The 19,089-nt window shown below is 41.4% G+C and overlaps 1 protein-coding gene across 13 annotated transcripts in view; it reads right to left on the bottom strand.

The window, feature by feature from the left end:
- The window catches only part of cacna1c (calcium channel, voltage-dependent, L type, alpha 1C subunit), a 218,366-nt gene that overhangs the window by 180,174 nt on the left and 19,103 nt on the right, over positions 1 to 19,089 (bottom strand). Inside the window, exon 1 of one of the 13 annotated variants that reach the window (XM_082510510.1) lies at positions 9,781 to 9,791. The exons of the other annotated variants lie outside the window; for them this stretch is intronic. Coding sequence (XP_082366636.1) covers positions 9,781 to 9,787 — 7 coding nt within the window. The 5' untranslated portion in view covers positions 9,788 to 9,791. Of the gene's footprint in view, positions 1 to 9,780; positions 9,792 to 19,089 lie in introns of those variants that run through there. 13 annotated transcript variants of the gene reach the window in all.

A 19,089-nucleotide genomic window follows, 5' to 3' on the forward strand; every position in this document is an offset into this window, starting at 1 on the left:
TTAATAACTCTGTACCGCGACTAAAAGTCATTAAGAAGAGCAGTTGTGTCATTATGAGGAGCTCTGACATAAATACAAATGGCCCTGAAACTATAAATGAAACTACAATTAACCACTATTAAGATTCCTTCCATAAAACCTTCATGGAGAAATTAGAGGGGAGCCGAGGTGACACCGTTTTACTGTTGAGTCAATAAGTGTCTTCACAGTTTGTACAGACATTACATGAGCGAATATGTCTGTGTGTGATATGGCGACCCAGAGAGAAATTGTAGTCTAAGGTACAACACACCAGGGAGCCATCAAGTGAAGTACATATGCTGTAATGTCTGTGTGTGTGCTCAGAAGCAAAGGTGAGCGTGTGTCTCTTTGTCGAGTGTTGTCAAGTTTAGACAAAAAAGTGTGTCTGTGTGTGTGCGTGTGTGCTTGGAGCTATGCACGTCTGTGATTAATTGATGTGCCTACAAGCAATAAAATGCTAATGAATGTGCTCATAGTTTAGCTCCACAGTCTGGCAGAGCCACAGTCTCAGAGGGTGCGTTAAGTTTATAGCTCCAGCTCTACCCATCCTGCACATCCCCCATCAGGTGATGAGGGGCCATGGGAACAAAGGTCTGGTTTTTTTGCAGTTAAACTCAAGTTATGCAACAGTCAGTATTCTGTGTTAATAAAGTACAATAAAAAAGGCAAAGGAAATAGGAATAAAACAAGTTGCTTACAGATTGATGATAAGCACATTTGGAATACCTATGATCTCTCGAGTTACCCGGCACACTCTTTAAATCTACCAGGATAAAAATGTCATTGGTCTTTTAATAAATGTAAATGGAAAAAAACCAGACTCCATCCTGGCTTCTTCTGTGTCTTAGGTGAAGACAGTGACGGTGAATTGTGATGTCAATTCCAGTCATGTCACTCCTTGTTTCTCTCTCTTTAATATCTCACTGAATCATGTATCTGTTTTTTAATTGTTTTTTGTCTCCTTCTTGCCTCAAAATGTTTGCCTTTATTAAGGAAAACATAAAGAAGGGAAATAGTAAAGAAGCTAGGAGTCCAGCAGAACAGCAGTCGTTAGAATGGCTCAAAAAACAATTGTGACCCCGGTACTCTATAATCACTCTATAACCAACAGACTGCCTTTCTTATTCGCTTTAGCCATAACTAATAGATTTCATGGAATTCCAATTCATCTGGAGGTTACTGTCCCCCCCATTATACTTGATTTTTTTATTAGATGAGACAGAGTTTTCAGACAGAATAGTCTCAGTTGACTCTCCTCTATCATGCCCAGTTATTTTCTTTTATGGTGGCATTTAAATCTAACAATGAACAAAATATATTTTGTCATATACAGAAGAGTAAACAGTAAAATCCTGGACCATTGTTTTTGAGATATGTGTCAGGTGATAGGATTACAAGTTAACAGCCAAATTAACCCCCTGGTCCATCGCCAGTCAGGCACTGCATTTGTTAAGCAAGAGCTAGCGAAAGCACACAAATGAATAAATTAAAAGCAAGCATTTCAAGAACAAAGATTTTTAATAACATTCCAGCTGTCGAGCAAAAATGCTCCATGAGATCTAGATGAAAAAGAAACACCCGGTCCTGCAGTGGTGAGATTTTTTGGTCGTGTCTTTGCTGAAGACACATCATGACACATAAGCATTTATGCTGCAAAAGATATTTGTCCAGAAGTGTCCCAAACTACCTCAGCAAGTGCTTTGATTGCTTAGACAAATTATAATTGGTGGCATTCATTTGTGATGTGGTCTCCCAACAGGCATTGGGCACCAATGAAAATTTAAATTGTGAACTGATTTCACACCATCCATCCATTCTCTTCCACTTATCCTTATCAGGGTTGCGAGTGTGAGATCATAAGGCGGGGTACACCCTGGACAAGTCACCAGCCTAACACACAGAGAGACAACCATTCTCACCTATAGGCAATTTAGAACTATCAGTTAACCTAACCCCACGTCTTTGGACTTTGGGAGGAAGCCGGAGTACTTGGAGAGAACCTGCGCAAACATGGAGAGAACATGCAAACTTGACACAGAAAAGCCCTGGCCAGATGGTAGATTCAAACTCAGGACCTGCTTGCTGTGAGGGAGCAGTGCTAACCACTGCAGCAACGTGCTGCCCTGATTTATACCAACTTCATTATATTCCATTATTTCATATCTCTTTAGGTTATTCAATATGTGATCCATTTATTTGCAGAATGCTGGTTTTAAGTTTGCAATGTGATTTTATTTGTACATCATGCAAAGCACCTTGTGATGTTTACCTTCCAAACTGGAATTTTTTTTCTCCTCCGTTCTTTTTCTTTACACTAAGTAAAACTTAGTTTCAGTCAGTTAAATGGCCTAAAGCTTGGATATCTTCAAAAATAATCCAACACGCATCCATCGAGTGAGCACAGTCCCACATTAGCATATTCGCTGTGCTTATCAGATTACGGCATTCTCTGATTTACAGCTGCACAAATGCACAGCACTTCCCAGCGCAACGATGCACAAATATGCTCTTACATGAGAAACTGTTGTGTGTCTCTCATCCTAAGAAGTGTGGACAAAACACATGAATATTTACCAAGAAACACTATACACATTAAGGTTTTGTACTGGGAACAGTATATGAACTTTAAAGATTAATGATAAATTACCAGGATGTGAATTACACATTACTGCCAGTCAATCAAACTCTAAACCAGACTGACAATATCCATTCATCTATCCATTTTATTCTACATTAATTGCATTTCACCAGTCATCAATGTATAATTCTAAAAAATCCCAGCAAAGTGGAGCAGATTCATGACAAATCTCGCATTGAAAATTTCCAACAAAGATTAGCAAAATGTTTGACTGACAAATGCAAAGCGTCTAATTGGGTGTTTTTGCAGATTTATAGTTCTGAGCCTCAGAGAGTTCCAGGCTTACAGCTCAGCCCCTCCCTGCTCTTTCTACCCCCAGCCTACTAGGACATGTGGGGCCTGGGCAGCAGAAGAAGAAATCAAACACCCCTTTGATGCGAGTTTGGCTGCGGAGTGAAAAAGGCACAGTGTGTGTATGTGTGTGTTTATGGATATAAATACATCAGAAAGCTCAAGTGGAACACAAAGGGCACTTCCTGTGACAAAAGAAACATGTGTGCCACCCATATTTCAGCTCACTCAGTGAACTGGTAGAAATGACACGACAAAATATTTGATGATTAAATGGATTAGGGATGAGGAGAAGAAGGGAGGAAAGAGAGGATGGAAGGACATATGTTGAGTGGGTGGACAAGCAGGGAAGGCAGGGAAGGGGGTACGACTGGCAAAAATCACACACACGAACACACACATGCAAGTCTCTCCGCCATCTGGAAAACTCACCACCCTGCCAGTGGTCCTATCCAACCAAAAATGATTGTTTCTCTGCCTTTCTTTCCCTCCGTTTTCCTGCCTTTCATTCTTACCTTCTTTCCTCTTCTCCTGATCTCTAAACTAATTCTTTTCTCTTCTCTGGAAATTGCAGAAAGCTTTTATAGTTGCCTGTGTGTGTCCATAATGTACGTATAAGACAATCCATCTGTGTTTGCATTCATGCCTGAGTGTGTGTGTGGGCGTGTGTGCGCGGTGTGTGTGTTATGTGTGTGTGTGCACTTCTCCTTAGTGTGCAGGGACCTCTCATGGCTACCACAAGCTAATGAGCTCCATTTAAATCCAGCCCTTCTGATCCTTCCTCTCGCCCAGTTTTTCTGCCCCAGGGGCTGTCGTTCCCTGCTCTGGCCTGGAAACTGTGGCACGGCGGCGGCCATTTTGGCTCATTAGTAACAAGCTGTTGAACCAACACGCATGTCTCACTGAATCAGTTTCAGACTAATGGATGACTGGTGTACTGGTGTGTGTATGGGTGGGTGTTTGGGTGTGTGTTCAATCACGTGACTAAATATTTGTGTATAGCGTATGCGTGTCTGAGGATGCATGATTCTGTGTGTATTTGTGTGCACTTGTGTGTGCGTGTCGGTCCATGAGGCATCACCAGCTTATGGATGAGTCATCCTCAAGTGCTCCAGTAGCATCATCTTTCTTTCGTCGCACATCTAACTTTCCCTTTTTCTCACTTTCTCTCATTCAGCCTTTTTCTCTTCATTTTGCTTCCTCTCTCTCTCTTTTTTTTTTTTTGGGGGGGGGGGGGGCACATTTTCTGTAAAACTAAACTGGCTCCTCCCACTGTGCAATCAGAGTGTTGAAAGGGTTGAGATCATGTGTTTGCTGGTTTTACGGTCGAAACGTTGCCTCAAGCACACATTTGCAGAACCACACGTACACGAATCCATAGAGTCATGGTGAAAAGATATCATATCAGGACATAATAATAAAAAAAACCATCTAGGTGGTAAATACCACCTGAAATAAGCAACACATGGCATTATTTATTTAACAAAAACTAGGCCATAATTCAGAAGCAATGTGTAAAATCCCCATGCCCCCCATCCTCCAGTAGCAATTGTGACTTGTTTTCTGTATAACTTTATCAGTCTCTGACATGGTTATGGAAGAATTTGGCCCACTCTCCTTAAAACACTGCCTAATTTCATTTTTGTGGCACACTCTTAAGATCCCAATTCAGCATTTCAGGTTGGCAAAAAAACTCTTTGGTCTCATCTTTCCAAAGGACATTGATCCAGAAATCTTGTGGTTTGCTCAGATGTAGCTATGCAAACCTCAGCTGCTCTGCCATGTTCTTTTTAGAGTTACAAAACTTTTTATTGGAAACCCTTCCAAACAGGTCATACTTGTTCAGTCTTTTTCCAATTACACTGGCATGAACTTTAATATTTAACATGCAAACTGAGGCTTGTAGAGTCTGAGATGACTTCATCTTATTTTCCCCTTTCTCTGAGAATCACAGGGTTCATTGGCACAACTACTTGCGTGAAGATTAGCAGCTATCTTGAATGTTGTTTTTTTTGTTTTTTGTTTTTCTTATGAAAAACATTTCTCACTGTAAACCTTCCAATTGTTTGGAGTTGTTTGTTCGCAGCTTGAATTCCTTCTTTCAGATCATTGCTAAAAGTGTCTCTTTTGCATTTTGTTAATACACAGACAGTGTTGGATCATCAAATTGCAAAAACATCTGCTTTTATAAAGATATCCGCACTTACTGATGATCAATTAAACAAGTGTATTTGATTAGCAGCACCCTTGGAACAATGGAAGCTTGGGTGAACTTAGTTTTTTTTACACTAATCAAACTGGCTAGTATTAGCTGATAACTGCTCTGTTGATAAAACCAGCAATTGTAGTTCTTGAGTATCCTTATAGTGGCTACAACCATATTCCATAATGCTTTTGAAAGGGCTGCATGGAGTTGTTGGTTCACTAGTCAAAATGATTGGCCTTATGTGTTTCATCCTGCTACACTGTCTACTACCTGTATAGCCTGCTCTAGACTGACATCTGATATCAGTCTCTAATATTTAACAAAAACATGATTGTGTATACTAGGTCTGTTTTTTATAAGAACTGTTAATAACTATCAGGCAATTTGTTGCCTTTTTGTTATTTCTTTTTAATGTTCTTTGGATGCTATGGTAATAGTTCTATATGTATTACCATAACCTTATCCTAACCCAACCTAAGCTTAAACTTAATCCGTCCATCCATCTATCCAATTTCTCCTCAATCTAGTGATTGACATTATAGGGGCTTACTGTTGTACCTAAAATAAACAGTGACTGCACTGTCTCATGTGTACATACACAGAAGCGGGTGTGTGCAAGCTCACATAGCACAGTTCAGGGTGAGCAGATCATATTGGTATGAAAGAGCCTCATTGGACTACTTTCAACACACACACAGAGAGTTGGGCAGAAGCGAAATACCCCCTGCCTGAAGATATGTGTGTGTGTGGGTTTGGGTTTGTGTCTGTGTCCATATTTCCATGGTATTCAAGTACAAGAAAAAAACCACAATGTGTCAGTATGAGTTGTGTATGCATATGTGGTTAAGCGGTTCGGAGACTTGATGTTTCAATAAACAACAAGTGACTTCTCATTTACCGCTTGTGCAAGGCTTGACTGTAAGACACAGACACACAGGCACAGAACTGCACCTCATGGCTGCCTTTGCGTCTGAGTCATAAAGCTATTAGATAGCTGGCTACGAACGGACTTCTTTCTCTCCAGCATTCCTCTCTTCTTAACCAAACGAGTCCCATTATAAGCACTTACACTGAAGTGCCATCACGCCGCCATCGCACACATATGAAGGTCTATGTGTGTGTCTAAAGTTTACTACTTTCTCCTCTTGCACTTTTTCTTTCTTTCTTCTCATCATGAGTTTGTCCTGTTCAAGTAATGGGCTAACTAATAAAACACACGCAGGCTGAAGTGTTTCCCGGGGGCATTCCTCAGCTAAAAAAGTTATGGTATGACCGAGTTTCCACTAGAATTTTAGACTTTCAGGAAAAAAAATTATCTGGAATACTGGGAAGCCATGTGGCATTTACAACTGGAAGTTTTCCCAGACTAGGATAGAGTTGATGGGGGACAGTAGGGAAAATTAGGGAAAACCACAGACTACTGTTTATACTAATGTCGACAAGAGAAGAGAAGAGAAGAGAAGAGAAGAGAAGAGAAGAGAAGAGAAGAGAAGTAAATTTAATTACTAGTAGATACGATCTGCTCAGTAGACCTGAATAAAACAATATTGAGATCAATGATTCACTAAAATGCAAAGCCCATAAAATAGCAAAGTAAGTCTAGCTTTAACTGGTAGCCCAGACTTAGACAGCGTCTTCTTTATGGTATAATAGCTTTTCTGTTTAAGATACTTTTTGCCCTTCTGTATAAGGATTACATGCAGAGATTGCCAGAAGTCTGACCTCTGTGTGTTCAACATTTATCTGCTCTGTCTTGCCTCGTGCATGGGCTTCAGTAAATCAACTGGCATAAGCTTGCTTAGCATCATCTTGAGAGCAATGTAAAGCAGTGGATCCAGGACACACAGAGGACAACCTCCTACCAGTTTTGTCACTGCGCAACAATGAGCTGATCTTAGAGCTTAATCCAGGAAATGTTGGGTATAACTCAGAGAGTATTAGGAAGGTTCAGATGGGGACAGAACAAAAAAGTGTTTGCATGTGGTTGATGCTACTAATGAATAGCGCCCACTATTGCTTTGTAACCTCTAAACTAAATGTCAATAAATGTGTACTAGTCCATCATAACATAAGAAATCACCATAAGAAATTTGTGCCACACACAGAGACTAGGTCACATATGCTTTTGTGATTAGTATTTTATTTTATTGCTATGAAAGATGGAAGTTGCTTTATGGCTACAACTATGTTGGTTACTTGAAATCAGAATTACTTATTAACCATTAGAGGATAGGAGGGGTAGCTAATGCTACCAACCCTTATTAGCAAGGATAATCCAAGAATGTGCTGGTACATTGTACAGACACCTGCTAATTAGTGCTAAGTAACATGCTTCTTAGCCATGCTGTTAATAAAATTACACAACAGGACATATAATTTGCCATTTAATTGCTTCAAATTCTCCAAATGGTACAAACAACACAAATACAATTTAAAGGTACAGTTTAGTTAGTTTAGCATATAGCTCCTAGCTATAACTGGCTGTATCTGGCATGGACTGCAATCTATCTTTGGGGACTGATTTGGAGCCAGCCCCAAGTGGCCATTTAAGGAACTTCAGTTTTTTGCCCTTCTGCTTTGGCTTCATTTTTGAGCTCTGTAGCCCAACTCAAGTAACAAGATAATAACTTTTGGAAGACCGCTATTCAGCAATGGATCTTCTAAGACTTAAACAATCAATCTTTATGCATTTTGTGGGCCATGTGGAACCAGAAGTTAAATCTTTATTAAAAAAAAAATACTTCAATTAGAATTCGCACGTTTAAGTCTTACCCTGCAGCTAAACTGTACAGTTAGAACTCATCAAAATGACTCTGAATATGTCATTTGCAAACAAAGAAAGTGAACAAATAAATGCTATGTGACAGAGCACGAAAAAAGAGAAAAGGCAGAAAAAAGCAGATGAAAGACAGGCTGAAAAAAGACAAACGGACAGACGGGCAGAGTGACAGAGAGCGAGAGAAAGACTAAAAAGAGAGACTAAGTTTAGCACTCCCCCTGAGGACTCCTCTCAGGTTCCTCTGCTCTTTTCAACGTCCTCCTCTCCTCCCTTTCTTCCTGCCTCCTCCCTCTTACAATCCATCACAAAATAATTAACTTGCTATAAGTGAAATTAATTCCACTAATTGGTTTTAAAGGTATTTTTGGAAAGGAAAAAGGATGAGGAGGAGAGTGATGTGTGTGTGTGTGTGTGTGTGTGTGTGTGTGTGTGTGTGTGTGTGTGTGTGTGTGTGTGTGTGTGTGTGTGTGTGTGTGTGTGCGAGAGCGATAGAGACAGAGAGAGAGCATGTAAGACAGTAGGAGCGTATGGTAGCTATTCACCCAATCATGTCATACCAGGGAGGATGTGACCTAGCCTAACAGGAAGTGAACTTGATGAACTTAATGAGCAAATAAGCGGAAACTGACTATCCGGACAGATGGATGCTGGCAGTGAACAAACACTTTTCATGTCAAAATCCCTTTTTTCCTGATGTTTTTTCTCTGCCATCTCTAGATCTATACTTTGTCTTTCTTCTACTTGTTTTTTCTGTCTTTTAGACTTCAGTTAAACAGTTGTTTTCATACAACAAATGCATTCTACTCCTGTCGATTTGCAGTAAAGGGCTTATCTTTGAATACCCGTGGTCTGATCGCGAGAGAGAAGAAGGCTTTCGTTTTCAGATGATCCTTGAGTGAATAGGGAGGAGAAAATGACAGTGAAGGCTTTTCAAGTAGCTTCAAAGCTAACATGAAACGGACTGAAATAGAATCTTAAGTTGTCCAAACAGCTATTTTTGTCTTGGTTTTCTTTTCATTTTTGACAACTTATTGATGCATTAAGGACACAAAATGGGAACACAGATCCCTAACACATAAGCCAACCTATTAAAGAGCAGATAAATGAATCAGGTGATTTGTGCAGATATAAATTCTTGTTTTTTAAATTAGCTAAATGTCAGCATTTAGCATATGATATATGTTATGATAACATATTATAACCTGCTAATATTTTATATCTATAGTGCATTAGTTAATCACAATGCAAATAAAGTACAATATAACCTTCTAATGGTGATGTTGTTTAACTGTGTGAATGTAAAACAGCAAAAAGGGGTATGTGATGGGAAAACATCAACGTGAGCTGTGAAGTTTGCTAGAGTAATAATGATCATACTTCCGAATGTTCTTGTGGCATGCTATGCTACTTAGAGCATTCCTTAGTTCAGGAAGGCCATGAAGTCAGGCTAGTTCTCCACTCCCAACAAATCAGCTGATAGCAGCTGACCTGAGTGCTTACCCACATTAGCTTATGGCTCAACGGACACCTTTCTATGCATCCAGCTGATAAAGCTAATAGATTTACTACTACTTAACCTGCTTTAGCCTCCTTACCTTTCCTGTGCCTATGCACGCCACTTTTCAAACCTGCCCCAAGCCTTTTAACATGATTATGCAATATAATCTGCAATGAAACAGTAGAACAAAGGAAAGAATAAAGCAGCACAAAGTTATTCATCTATCCATCCATCAATACATCCATCATCCATCAATGCATCCATCCAGGCAACCAAGCTAACCAGACTGACAGACAAACTAAGCAGAGAAACCTAGACCTCATTTTCCTCCAGCAAACTCCACTCACGTGTCATAGACCTATCCCCCCAGGGCCTCCTCCTGGTAGGACATGCCAGAACACCTCACCCAGGAGGTGCCCAGGAGCCTAGCTAACCTTCATAGCAAACTAATTTCCTCCACTTGAATCTTCTATCTCATGCTTTTGGTATTCACCCAGAGCTTGTGATCATAGGTGAAGGCAGGGATTTAAATCCGCGGGAAAATCTGCAGCTTTGCTTTACCACTCAGCTCTGTTTTCTCCTCAATGCACCACTGCAAACCCTGAGATAATTGAAATCCTCCACTTGGGACAGCAATTCGTCCCTGACCCAGAGTGGGGACTCCATCCTATCTGGGAACCATGGCCTCAGACATGGAAGTGCTAATTCTCATTCCTGCCACTTCCCACTCAGCTATGAACTGCTCTAGCAGTGGAGAAACACAAAAAAGCAAAGACGAAATCCTGAGACAACCAAACACAGACAAAGGTCTGTCCAGCTTCCTCCCCTGCCACTACCAGGTGGTGACTTCTCTTCTACCTCTCTCTGTCCCAATTGCTAGTCTTGGTATCGCAAACACGCAACACACCCCGCACCTGACCCTACGGCGCCTCCTGCAGGTGGTGGGAATACAGAATGTTGGGCCCATGTGACTTTTTCAGGCTGAGCCCGGCCGGGCCCCATGGACTAAGGCTTGGCCACCAGGCACTCATCCTTGGGTGCCCTCCTCAAGCCTGGCTCCAGGCTTTCACTCCTAGATGTTTTTTAATGTCTTTATGTGATCCCTCACCTCACAATGAGATACAAGCGGCGGAAACAAGCTTTCTCCAAAGGGTGGCTGGCCTCCCCATTAGAGATGGGGTGAAGAGCTTGGCCATCTGGGAGGGCTTAAGAGTAGAGCCGCTACTCCTCCATGTTGAAAGGAGCCAATTGAGGTGGTTTGGGCATGTGACAAGGATGCCCCCTGGGCGACTTGTTCTGGACATCTCCCACTGGGAGTACGCCACGGTGGCGAGATTATATCTTTCAGTTGGCCTGGGAATGCCTTGGTGTTCCCCCGGACAAGCTGGAGGAGGTGGCCGGGGAGAGGGATATCGCAGCTTCTCAGCTTAGGCTGTTGCCCCAGCGACCCAGCAGCGGATAAGCAGAAAAAAATGGGAGGATGGATATTAAAGCTAATAAATAAATAAGGTATGAGGTTATTTGGTGACAAAAAAAACTGTTAAGAGTAGCATGAATGTGGCAGTATTTTGTAATTTCACAGTGATTTAACCAATAACAGACAATATTACACAGAGCATCATGTCATGTCATTGATGCCTGATTTGTTCAGTATGAGGGTCTTATTGTTGTTGTTCGTATGGAAGAGTACAGAGGTCTAAGAACAGAGATGTTATCAAATCTACATTACCACAGATAACTAAAGTGGTTCTGATTGGACTAATAATTACACTGTTTACACTGATTTTTCTTATTTTACCCTTTGTTTTTATTACATTGAGAAATTATTACAAAAAAAAAAAATTTGAACACATAATAATTCCTTAGCTTCGCAGCCAGCAACACTCTTATTCAAATGAATGGGGCTGCTCTGTTGTTTGCTCTGTTGAGTTCAAAACCAGCATAGCAGAGACAAGAATAGGGTTTCCAGTAAGCCAAAAGTGTATCTTAGGAATTCTAAATGCATCCAGCTGCACTGCTGCCCAGGTATGACTTTAAATGTGTGTTTTGTCAGCCATCCAAACACAATTTACCGAGTCCGTTTAATAGCACCCTTGCCCTTCCTGTATCTTGACATGGAGAACACAGGGCAACTAAACTGTGTGCATTTTTGTGTGGGGGCTTTTTCCTTTGTTTGTTTGTTTGTTTGTTTGTTTTGTTGGTAACCAGATTCCTTCCCTGCCTTCCTTCACTTGCTTTGCTCACACGTCATACGGCCCTTAACTCTCACCTTTCACTCTTCATTATTTTCACCTACTTTGTTTCTGTCTTTGCTGTCAAATCCCGCTCCTACCGCCTGATGACTTTCACTGATGTTTTCGTTATCTCTTTACGTTCTTTATTCTTTAAAGCTTTTTCTTCCTCCCTGCTTTCTCTGACTGATTCGCTGCAACATATGCAACCACTTGCCTCCCTCTCTTTCTCTCTCTCTCGAACACACACACACACAGACTAATTACAGAAGGAGGAGAAAGGAAGAAGGAAAATAAAAGAGAACTAGTCTGGGTGAGCGAGAGGGGAGGTGAGAGAAAGGGCAGGGAAAGAGAGAAGGATAGAAAAAAGAGAGATAAGGAAAGTGGGTGAAGGGGTCCTTGGGGTGAATTTTTCATCTTACTCCATGACACCTGAGGGCAATCTACCTCTCTGTGAGTCACCAAGTTAAAGAGAGAGAGAGAGAGCAGACTGTATGAGTCAGACATGCCCAAGAGGATATTAACACCTGTGTGTGTGTGTGTGTGTCTGCGCGTGTGCATGTGTGTCCTGCAGCGTATTGTCCCCTAAGCCTATCATGTGCCACCTACATACGGAGACCATCTAAAGTGTAACCTGTGGCTGTCACTCACACAGACACATACTCAAGCACACACATATCCTCGGAGTCAGTAATAAGCTAGGTCAGCGCAGCACACAGTGTAAATCTTACTCACGCTGAGCCACAGCCGTAAGCAGTGCTAGCATTAAACAGCAGGGGGAATAAACTCACACACACAGACAGATGAAAAACACGCGCACGAAACTGGCTCGTGTTCTCAAGCATCACACATGTCATCTTTCCATTAGCCGCATTTCAATTAATAACCGCCATCATCCTCTTTGCGTGTAATACGGTATAATCTGGTGTCTCCACTCAGGCTCTCAGACCTCTCTAACTGTTGACTGGATCACCGACATTCATCAGCATCAAGCCCACTGCTTCTTGAATTATTAAACACGCGTATTTCTTACATCCTAAAGCAAAAAGAAAAAAAAATCAATTCTGGGGAGGCTGTAAAACTGTTGCAGTTCATTTGAAGCTTTTAATTGGTGCTGCTGTCTAAAGTAAATTGCAGTGATTTAGTGGAGGCAGAGTGTCTTGCTCAAACAGACTAATAGCATAGCAGCTGATAGACAGATTATTTAATTCTGGGATTGATGCTGTCAGTTTGTACAGGATCACCACACCGAGCTCCTGAGACTTTCGTAAGACATGATGTTTAAAGGTAATTCAAGGTTCAAAAAGTTACCCAAAGATCGATAATGCTGCAATTTGAACTGATCATGGAGCAGCTTTTTTTTAAAAGAGAAAAAAGGTGATTTAATGACATAATTTAACTACAAATGGAAAACTTTCCAAGCACACGCACGCACACACACACACATCCATGCACCCACAGATATTGGAAACAAAGCTGTAATGCAGTGTCTTGCTGAGATGCTGAAAAAAGACGAGAAGCTATTTGATGTCTCTGTTTGTCTTTTGGCTTCTTTATATGCGTTCCACTTTCCCTGGCACTGAGCGTGACTTCCCTTCTGAAATTAACCAGGCAGCCCAAAAATAATCCACCGCTAGAGAGAAAGAGTGATGGGTGAAAGGAGAGAGGGAGAGGGAGCGAGAGGATGGGTGGGGGTGAGAAAACAGGGTGGTGAAAACTAAAGATGAAAAGGAATAAAGCCAAGCAAAATGATAAAACAGACAAAAAAGAAACTAAAGAGGCAGAGTGAAAGCAAGAAGTGGAGACAATGACAATGTGCAGCAGTGACAGACTCTATCCTGTGCGTGAATTTATTAGCATTCCTTTCCTCGCTGTTTCATATAATCTTTTGGCTGATCTGTTCTAATGCACATCCAGACAAGACACGGTCAAATTTTTATTCCAAATTAGGTCATCCTTGTTTTGGAGATACTCCTTAGCAGTTTATAGAGCAGGTGACAAGGTTAGAGTTACTATGTCCGAGCCTGAAGGCATGGCTTGACTGGAAAAAATGGTGGGTTTTATCTATACTTGCTGCTAAAAGTGGTGGTGATCAAGCATCTTGGAGTCAAGCCAATATGGAATGCAAGCACAACCTAAGTGTGGAGGGGGAGTATGGGATATGAGATGCCTTCTGAGTGCCACTCCATGGAGGTTGGTGTTAGATTGTGTCACCTAGGGAGGGATGCTACATCCTCCTCCTTCACTATAAGCTAACTGACGATGCTCTGTTTGCTATGTTTAGTTTTCCAACCCTGGCTGAAGCGCAAGTGGTTCAAGCAAGTCTCTATACCCAACTAAAAGGTGGGTATAAAATAGTGTCAGAGCTCAGAATGACACCATGCTGCTTTGTGCAACCAACAGTCTAACTTCTAAATTCTCAATAAGCAGGAATTCACTAATTTGCCTGGAACGATAGAATGTGTACATTATTCGGTCTAACAAACGATTATTAAATATTTTAAGAGCTTTTTGTTCAATTAATGTTGGTACTTAAGTTGTCAGGTAAATATAATCAAGTAAAGAGCACAATATTTTCCTCTTAAATATTTTACTGTATAGGAATAAAGCATCAAAACACTGAAAAAATTCAAGTAATGAGTAATAAGTACATGAGTCAGCTTGGATTTTAGGTGGCACACTCTGTGCTATGAGCTACTCCATCAAAGTAAACACAAAAGAAGTCTAAATTATCTTCATCTTGGTGCATAAATTGTGCAAATACCCCACACCCCAAGTGTCTGCCCAGTATTTCAGGAGGACACAGCTGAGGAGAATGTTGTGAAAACTATGCTGCTGCTGTGGCTGTTACCCACACATAGATAAGCCGCAGAAAATGGAAAGGCTGATTATTCTGCTGGTTCAATTATTGGACAAAGAAAGAATCCTCGGCCTGCACTTTTGAAAAGTTGAAAAGCTGAATATGGAGCACTGAAAGTTCACAGTGGAACACGAGGACCTTTATTCAAGGAGCATTACCTCCAGAAATGACAAAGAAATTACGGAAAATGCATGAAACCCATTAAGCATCCATTAAAAATGGATACATGCGAGGGGGGAAAAAAGGATTACAAATGCCAGCTGTGGCGAGATTCTAAATAAAAACCTCAAATAAACATCATGCTAACGAATGACTGATTCTAAAGAACGCTTTCAACTCCGACATGCATTAATATTTTCATCAGTTTCTCCTAAGGCTGCAGACCGCAAGCAGAATCATTTTCCAAGTAAGCATCAAGAAACAGCCCTCACAAATCAAGGCGCTGCAGGTCTTCTTATTCGTGCGGAGACTTCAAAGCTAAAGTGGAGACAGAGATAACACGCCATCACACACACACACACACACACACACACACACACACACACACACCATTTCAGGTGAACTACATGAAGCTGAATGTCACCTTCAAGAACGAGAAGCCCGGGTGTAGTAATTTGCAATGCACTGCTAGCTCTGCCTGCACTTTCTATTAGTCCTCCACAGAGTACATCCACATTCGCATAATAGTGTATTCTGCACGGCTTTAGTTAAGAAAAACCCAACTACATGTGCAAAAACACAAAGCACATGTGCTCACACAAACAGAGACGCACATTCATATTTTTCCGTGATAATCTAACAGAGATGTCTTTATAATTAATGGATTAATCAAGCAGTAATGAAAGTGGAGTGGCTCCACACGGTGCTGATTAACACAGATGATGGAGGGGGAATGGGGAAAACTCTGCGTCTATGCTTCGTTAATACTAACAGTGGTAGCCATGGGAGAAGCCTCCATGTTTGGCTCCTACAGTGCAGTGGGAGAGAGTGACAGCCTGATTGAGTGCATGTGTGTTTGTATGTGCGGGAACATAAATGATAACAGTGTCGCACAGAGAGAGAAAGTACGTTTTCTTCCGGCTTCCGCTGTCTGTTTAATCAAGTGACACTGTGTATGTCTATATGTGTGCGTGCGTGTGTGTGTGTGTGTTTGTGTGTGCGTGTGTAATCACAGTGACTTTCTCTCCCCAATTACAGCTTTAATCCATCAGCTGGCTGTTGCTATGGTGTTTCTCTCTCCACCCAATCAAAGCGATGCGAGTGAGCACGCTCAGAGAGGAGAATCATAAGACAACTCCAACAATAATCTTGGTACAATGAACAAAGGGATGATGGAAGCGGTGTTTTTTGTTATTTTTAAAGGGGAGTTAATTATTAATAAGACCAATAACAGTAAATACAATGTGGAGAAGAAAACAAGCAAATGCAAACACTCGGTCCATTCTTTGAGTGCGCAGGTTTCCAGAGCACAGACACTCAATGCCACGTTTCTCAGTTGCACTTTTTCTGTTAGGAGAAAGTTCTGATTTACTACAACTGCACTGCTTGCACAGTTGCTCGCACTCATCCCAGGAGGAAGTGGCATGACTCGTGTGTGTGTGTGTGTGTGTGTGTGTGTGTGTATAGGGATGATATAACAGCAGACACTAAGTAGTGGCACCAATTTTCCCTCCATATTGTGCATATTATGGATTCCCTCCCATGATGTCACTATTTCTGACTGCGCCTTTATGCCTGTTTATTTCTAGAACAGTACAAGCACGACTTCTGTGTTTACAGAGAAAATGATAATAATTCCAGATTTTCTCTGTCAGTGCCAAATAGATTTTTTGGTTATCAAGTAAGGTATCTTTGAACAACAATATTTATTAAAAAAAGAAAAAGGAAAAAAAAAAACATTTTCAATGAGAAATAGAGAACATTAACAATACATTTCCATCCAATCATCTCCTTCACTGGGTGGGCTGGAGGCTATCCCAGCTGTTATGGGGTGATAGGTAGGGTACACCTTAGATAGGTTGCCAATCTTTTGCAGGGCAAACACAGACAGTCATTTAACCATTCACATTCACACCTATTGCCAATTGCCAGTTGTCGTAGCCCAATGTCTTTGGACTGTGAGAAGAAGGTAGAGTACCCAGAGAAAACATGCAAACTCAACACAGAAAGGCCTCATACTAGATTCAAACCCAGGACTTTCTTGGTGTGAGGCAATGCTGCCAATCACCACAATGCTCTAAATGGTGTCAATAAATAGAAACATTTTAAAACACACAAATTTCCCCCTAAAACGATGAAATCTTTAATTTAGCAATTACAGGACACACCCATCACATGCACACAAAAGCATCCATACCACAAATAGGAGGAAGAGGTGACGTCTATGCTAACTAACCAATAAAAGCATCCAGTCTCATAAGAACAAACAGTGGAGCAAATTGACTACACATCATTTCCTGTCATTTTGTGCTGTATTAGAAAGGTCAGAGTGCTAGTTTAGATATTACTGTCCACGACAAAGTGCTTTTCATGAAGTGTATGCCATTTTATTGAACTATATTATTTACTATAAGTGAATAACCAGTGTCCAAACTCGGCCAAATGCTGGCAACGTGTATAAAGTTTGCATGCGGTGTATGTAGAGTGAACGAAGGACTTGAGCAGCGCGGATATAGGTCAAGAAGAAGGCATGGTCACACAGAAACATACAGAGTGAGAAAGAATGGCAGGCATACAAAGAATGTCAGGTGTCCCAACCTTGTCCACTTGACATTAAGGAGTTAAGATGGAATACGGCTGTCCTTACGCAGGATGACAACTGCTCTGGTGGATGGAGCAGCATGGCGCCACTTGGCCTTGCTCACAGCACGGGCAAAAATGTTGCTAATCAATAATGGAAAGTGTGAGTCAAAGCCTTAACAAAGTAAAAGAGCCCAACAAATAGAAAACATGGGGCATAAGAATTTGTATTTCACTGAAAACAAAACAATTAACAACCATTAAAATAATAAAACTACACAGGCCTGCAATTTAAAGCCTTTCTGACTTCATAATGGCAGTAATATATCTCAGTTCTAAAGCTACCCATAACAAGAGGGCGTTAGTGGAAAAGAACAGAGAAGAATTGCCTGTCTTGCTCTCCCTGTCTTACATTCCTAAGTGGATTTATCATTTCCAGGCTCTGACCTGTCCTTCCTGACAGGGAGGCCCTGCTCTGACTCAGCCCTGCAAATTACTGCTGACCCTGACCATGAAAAGTCTTTGACCAAATCACAGAACTTGTGATATTATACAGCAGCTCTAAGGCTGCTAGATGTGACTTTGACTCTGACCTGTGCTTACAGACCCCACCACCTTCTTTTATATCACAATTCGATCAGAAGATGAGCAATGATGAAATGCATTCGGTCTAAATTTTTCACTTATTCAGAGATGAATTCACGAGAAGAAGAGATATCACTCTGTTGTGGGCAGTCTGATGTTTTTGTTTTCATGTGTGTTTCTCCTGACTCATTCACCTGCCTCCCCACACACTAAACGAATACTGCTTTTGCTGTCAGGCAACTTCACACCTCTCTTTCACATCCATTTAAGCTGTACAGCTGTGTCATTATCAAGTCCTCCTATTTTTGTGCGATAGCCCGTTTCACACATCCTGGAACCTTTCTTCCTGCTTCTCCACCTTCATTCCCTCCCTCTGCCTATCCTTCATTCTTCCCTTTCTTGTCCCATCCCCCCCTCCATTTTGGCCACGGCTAGGCTGTCAGTATTTCTTTCCAACACCGTCTAATGCGCTGTCATGTTCCAATAAAAGTTGTGTGTGTCTCATTGTGTGTGTTCAAGTCAGTTTGTGTGACACAGCCAGTCGTAGGAAGCTTGGGTGATTAACTCTGATAGCCACCAGATGCCCAACATAGAGATACACTCTCTTGCACAGAGGTATGCACGCACACACACACACACATAAAAACTTTAAAATAGGAGATGGACATAAACTTAGACCGCAAAGAAAAAAAAGCGGAGTGCCGTGTAAATAAGACAGAGCGAGTGAGGAGGAAAGAGGTGCATGCGTGTACACTATGAAGTTGCAACAACATGTACAGCAAGTGCTGACTTTGTACAACTTGTTTTTTTGGTGTTTTTTTTTTTTCAAAAAGCCCATGCTCCTTGTGAGGTTTGTTTTGGAGAACAAACAATACACGAGTGAAGGCAGATGACTGTCACATTTTTTTTTTCAGAATGGCTCGGATGTGACCCCAGATCAAAGCTTTGAGTGGCCAGATGCTGCAGATGTTGTTTGCTCTCTGGTATTTGCGCATGTCTGTATGTGTGTGAGAGAACGATGAGGTGGTGGTGGTGGATTACAATGCTTATTTTCATTTTGCTTCCCAGAGGGCAGTTGTGTGTGACAGGACAGTACATCGCCGTGTGTGCATGCATGTGCTCACCCCTAGTGTTAGCCTGTGTGTGTGTGTGTTCACTGGAAACTTGCTATCAGTCAAGCCTATCAGATTGAGCAGTCAAAAAGCAGCTGGCTCAGACTGTGGGACTCGATTGGTATTGCC

This window comes from Aulonocara stuartgranti, assembly GCF_965226115.1.
Source record: "Aulonocara stuartgranti genome assembly, chromosome: 17".
Taxonomy (NCBI): Eukaryota; Metazoa; Chordata; class Actinopteri; order Cichliformes; family Cichlidae; genus Aulonocara; species Aulonocara stuartgranti.